Raw genomic sequence first — 3870 nt, forward strand, 5'->3', positions numbered from 1 at the left:
TCGTCCAGCTGGAAAACCTTCCAGACGACTTATTTGTAAGTCGTCCAGCTGGAAAACCTTCCAGACGACTTATTTGTAAGTTAGAAAATCTATACAAGTTAGAAAATCAAATAAATCATACATGCCCACAAACATACAAATAGATTTGTGTAAACAAATAGTTCAAATATACAAATAGATTTGTGTATACAAATAGTTCAAATATACAAATTGATTTGTGTATCTATACAAGTTAAAAAATCTATACAAGTTAAAAAATCTATACAAGTTAAAAAATCTATACAAGTTGATTTGTGTATCTAATCATACATGCCCACAAACATACCACCATCCTCATTATCTTTCAGATGCTGATCAACAAGCTCCGTCCATATAACCAAAGCCATAGTATCCCTCATAGTCTTCGCATTGGACCTAGCAAAGTCTTTAGGGCTAAAGGGGACCCCAAGAGCATGACATTCAATGTACTTTGCAGCGTACACGCCACAATCACCATTGTTGGCCGTGGGTACATCTTTCAGCAGTCTCTCATATGTGTATCGCTCCAACCCATGCATCTGGTCTCCGCACTCCACAATCAGATAAGGGACCATCTCGAGAAAAGGCTCCATTATCTCATCCCATCTTTCTGGTATGGTAGTTGAAGGTATGCTGTCCCAGACGACTATGTGCCTCTTAGGGATCGATATCCAAATAGCCACCCAATGTTTGTTGTCCAAGTTCAGTGGCGCATAGATATCATCAATGTCCTCCCCCCACTTCTTGTTTGATTGGCAAAATGAAGGCATTGATCCGTCATACAAACTCGCCGCCCCACTAGGTAGCATTTTTCCTAAACCATTGTGATCAGACGACGATGCTTTGAAGAACAGATACTGTTCTCTCCAAGACTGGGTAAAGTTGTGATCCAGGAAGCACATTCGCTCGCTCCGGAAACATTGTGGGTTCTCCTTATACCTCTGCCTCAGCACATTCATCCAAGCATCTATATGCTGCATATAAAATAATACAAGTTAGAACCTTCCAGACGACTTACAAATAAGTCGTCTGGAAGGTTTTCCAGCTGGACGTCCAGACGACTTATTTGTAAGTCGTCCAACTGGAAAACCTTCCAGACGACTTATATATTTACAAATCTATACAAAGACAAGTTACCAGACGACTTATTTGTAAGTCGTCCAGCTGGAAAACCTTCCAGACGACTTATATATTTACAAATCTATACAAAGACAAGTTACCAGACGACTTAAAGATAAGCAGAAGACTTACTACGTCTTCCAGCCATGCTTTGGATGTCCGGAGTTTTTGATACCACCAAGTTGGTGATGTACGTGGTTTGTCCTCTTCCTTAGTGAAATAATCACTGCAAACAAAAAAGCAATCAGTTTTGGTAGACTAAATCAAGCTATTATGGGTAAAGCAATCACTTACGGATCAGTTTTCAACCAATCAGCGAGCTCCTTCATCTTAGGTCTGTTTAGTGTGGGAAATGGATTATACTTTCCCACTCTAAGGAGTTTCCTTCTCTCTGCCGTATAAGGAGATATCTGCGTGGGAGCAGGTTTCTTCGTTCGTTCACTCCTTGCACGCACAGAAGCAGTGGGAGCTGTTTGGTCCAATACAACCAGGCTCGGTTCTGAAACTGAAGCTGGATCGGTGGAAGCGAAGCTCGGTTGTTGATCGTTGGAAGCGAAGCTCGGTTGGTCAGTGGAAGTGAGAGGAACAATCTCTTTGGAGGTGACACCATCTGCTTTATCCTCCGGCAAGATCTTATATACCGAGATCGCCTCATCTGCTGTATCCTCCGGCAACAATCTCTGCAATAAAAGAGAACAAGTTAACCCTGGACGACTTAAATAAAAGTTGGGAGAGGATTGGATACTAACCTCTTTGGGCAGAGGAGAAGGCTGTTTCTTTTGAGGAGAAGGCTTTTCCTCGTTTTGAGGAGCAGGCTGTTTCGTTTCAGGAGCAGGCTGTTTAGTTTGAGGAGCAGGCTGTTTCGTTTGAGGAGTAGGCTTTGCCTTTGAGGAGTAGGCTTTGCTTTTTGAGGAGCAGGCTGTCTGGTGGGAGGAGTAGGATGATTGGTTTGAAGTGTAGGCTGATCCTTTTGAGGAGTAGTCTGTTTGTTACTAACCCCGGTTTCTGGGGCTTGTGGGGTAGGCTGTTTGTTACTAACCCCGGTTTCTGGGGCTTGAGGGGTAGCCTGATTGGTGACACCAACCTTCTTCTCCACAGCTTCCAATCTATCGGAGATCTTCCTAATCTCCCTGATGCACTTCTTAAACCCACTCTTTCATCATGTCACCTAAGCCCTTGAACTATTTTTTCTAACTCCTCTCTGGTCACCCAACTAGCCTCTTCTCTAGCCTCTTCTGTAGCCTCTTCTCTAGCCTCTGTAGGAGCCTCTTCTCTAGCCTCTTTAGGAGCCTCTTTAGGAGCCTCTTTACGAGCTTTCTTCCGAGGTCTCTGATTGTCTTCCTCCACCTCCTCCACAACCATCTCTTTGGCTCTTTTCGATGGAGTCACAAACTTGGGTTTTGTACCAGTGACTTCCCAGCAATCCATGGTCCACTTCCACGGTCTCCGATCATACATGACTTTAATGATGTTCTCCGCGGGCACGTCATCAACCTCAGAGTCCCATTTTGGCCACATTTCACTAATGTCCTTCTCAACAAAGTTGATCACGCGGGTCTGCAGTAAATAGAAGAAGAATCGAGTTAGATATTTGAAACAAAATACTAAATAGACGACTTAATTATAAGTCGTCAACTAAGTCGTCAGCTGGGACGAACCTTCCAGACGACTTATTATAAGTCGTCTACTAAGTCGTCCAGCTGGACGACCTTCCAGACGACTTATTAATAAGTCGTCTACTAAGTCGTCCAGCTGGAAGACCTTCCAGACGACTTATAATAAGTCGTCTACTAAGTCGTCCAGCTGGAAGACCTTCCAGACGACTTATAATAAGTCGTCTACTAAGTCGTCCAGCTGGAAGACCTTCCAGACGACTTATAATAAGTCGTCTACTAAGTCGTCCAGCTGGAAGACCTTCCAGACGACTTATAATAAGTCGTCTACTAAGTCGTCCAGCTGGAAGACCTTCCAGACGACTTAATTAAGTGAAGATGGAAAGGTACCTGACTCAAGATAGCAGCTTTCATGAATCTGCGGCCTCTGCTGCCGTCGTAAGCCAGAATCGGTGGAGACGGACTGTTTGCTCTGGGTAGACCAATACTAGCACCCAACCCCGGAATAGCTGTGTACGCCCAGACCTGAAGAACTTGTATAAACCCATCCACGGTGTAACAGCCAGTAATATCTTTGTTCCACAAAGAGTCCATCAGCACCTTAAACGCGACTCTCCCCCATGGATAATTCTCAAACCTTTCTAAATCCATCACTAGCCTTGCGAGAGTAGCTCGTGTAGCGCTTGAGAACTTTTTCCCTTCAATGAATCCAGTGAAGATGGAAAGGTACGCGAGTCGCTTGCGATCTTCCCGACCAATCCCCGCATCTCTTCAGTGCTGCTATTATCTGATCAGTACTTGGCCCAGCTTCCCGATGAACTCCCATCATCTCCCAGAAAGAAACCATCTGTGGGGTAACTTCACATTCTGGTGTCTCAAGGTCCTCGATGTAGTCGCAGTTTAGACCAGTGATGTTTTCAAACTCTAACAGTGAAAACCTCGCAGGTTCTGGACCAACGAGACACCACATCTCGTACTTCTTCTTAATGTCCAGCTTTAAACCGAGCAAGTGGTGAACCAGCCTTGAAGCCCAACCAAATCCCTGCTCCTTGAACTTGATGAAAACTCCCAATCTCGACTCCTTGAGCTCTTCAAATTCAGCATCAGTGAGAGCTTCCCT

At 44.5% G+C, this 3870-nt stretch overlaps 2 protein-coding genes across 2 annotated transcripts; both read right to left on the bottom strand.

The window, feature by feature from the left end:
• Nucleotides 1–325: 325 nt before the first annotated feature.
• LOC130507605 (uncharacterized) lies at nucleotides 326–1345 on the bottom strand (the record flags this gene model as incomplete). Its single annotated transcript, XM_057002302.1, has 2 exons — nucleotides 1270–1345; nucleotides 326–992 (listed from the first exon to the last, which is right to left on the bottom strand). A coding segment is annotated over exon 2 (652 nt), but the record flags the coding sequence as incomplete, so codon positions are not given.
• A 703-nt stretch (nucleotides 1346–2048) lies between these two features.
• Nucleotides 2049–3666, bottom strand: LOC130507606 (uncharacterized). Its single transcript, XM_057002303.1, has 2 exons — nucleotides 3141–3666; nucleotides 2049–2694 (listed from the first exon to the last, which is right to left on the bottom strand). Exons 1-2 carry the CDS (start codon nucleotides 3399–3401, stop codon nucleotides 2302–2304), a joined length of 654 nt encoding a protein of 217 aa, XP_056858283.1. The 5' UTR covers nucleotides 3402–3666; the 3' UTR covers nucleotides 2049–2301.
• Between the last annotated feature and the right edge of the window lie 204 nt (nucleotides 3667–3870).

This window comes from Raphanus sativus, unplaced genomic scaffold (genome assembly GCF_000801105.2).
Source record: "Raphanus sativus cultivar WK10039 unplaced genomic scaffold, ASM80110v3 Scaffold4911, whole genome shotgun sequence".
NCBI classification, from domain to species: Eukaryota; Viridiplantae; Streptophyta; class Magnoliopsida; order Brassicales; family Brassicaceae; genus Raphanus; species Raphanus sativus.

Bases quoted from the DNA above. Each gene is read 5' to 3' on its own strand.
- LOC130507606 (XM_057002303.1), bottom strand. From the start codon at position 3,401: ATGGATTTAGAAAGGTTTGAGAATTATCCATGGGGGAGAGTCGCGTTT. The intron at 2,695-3,140 runs GTACCTTTCCAT...TATTTACTGCAG, and splicing joins AAGCTGCTATCTTGAGTCAG to ACCCGCGTGATCAACTTTGT.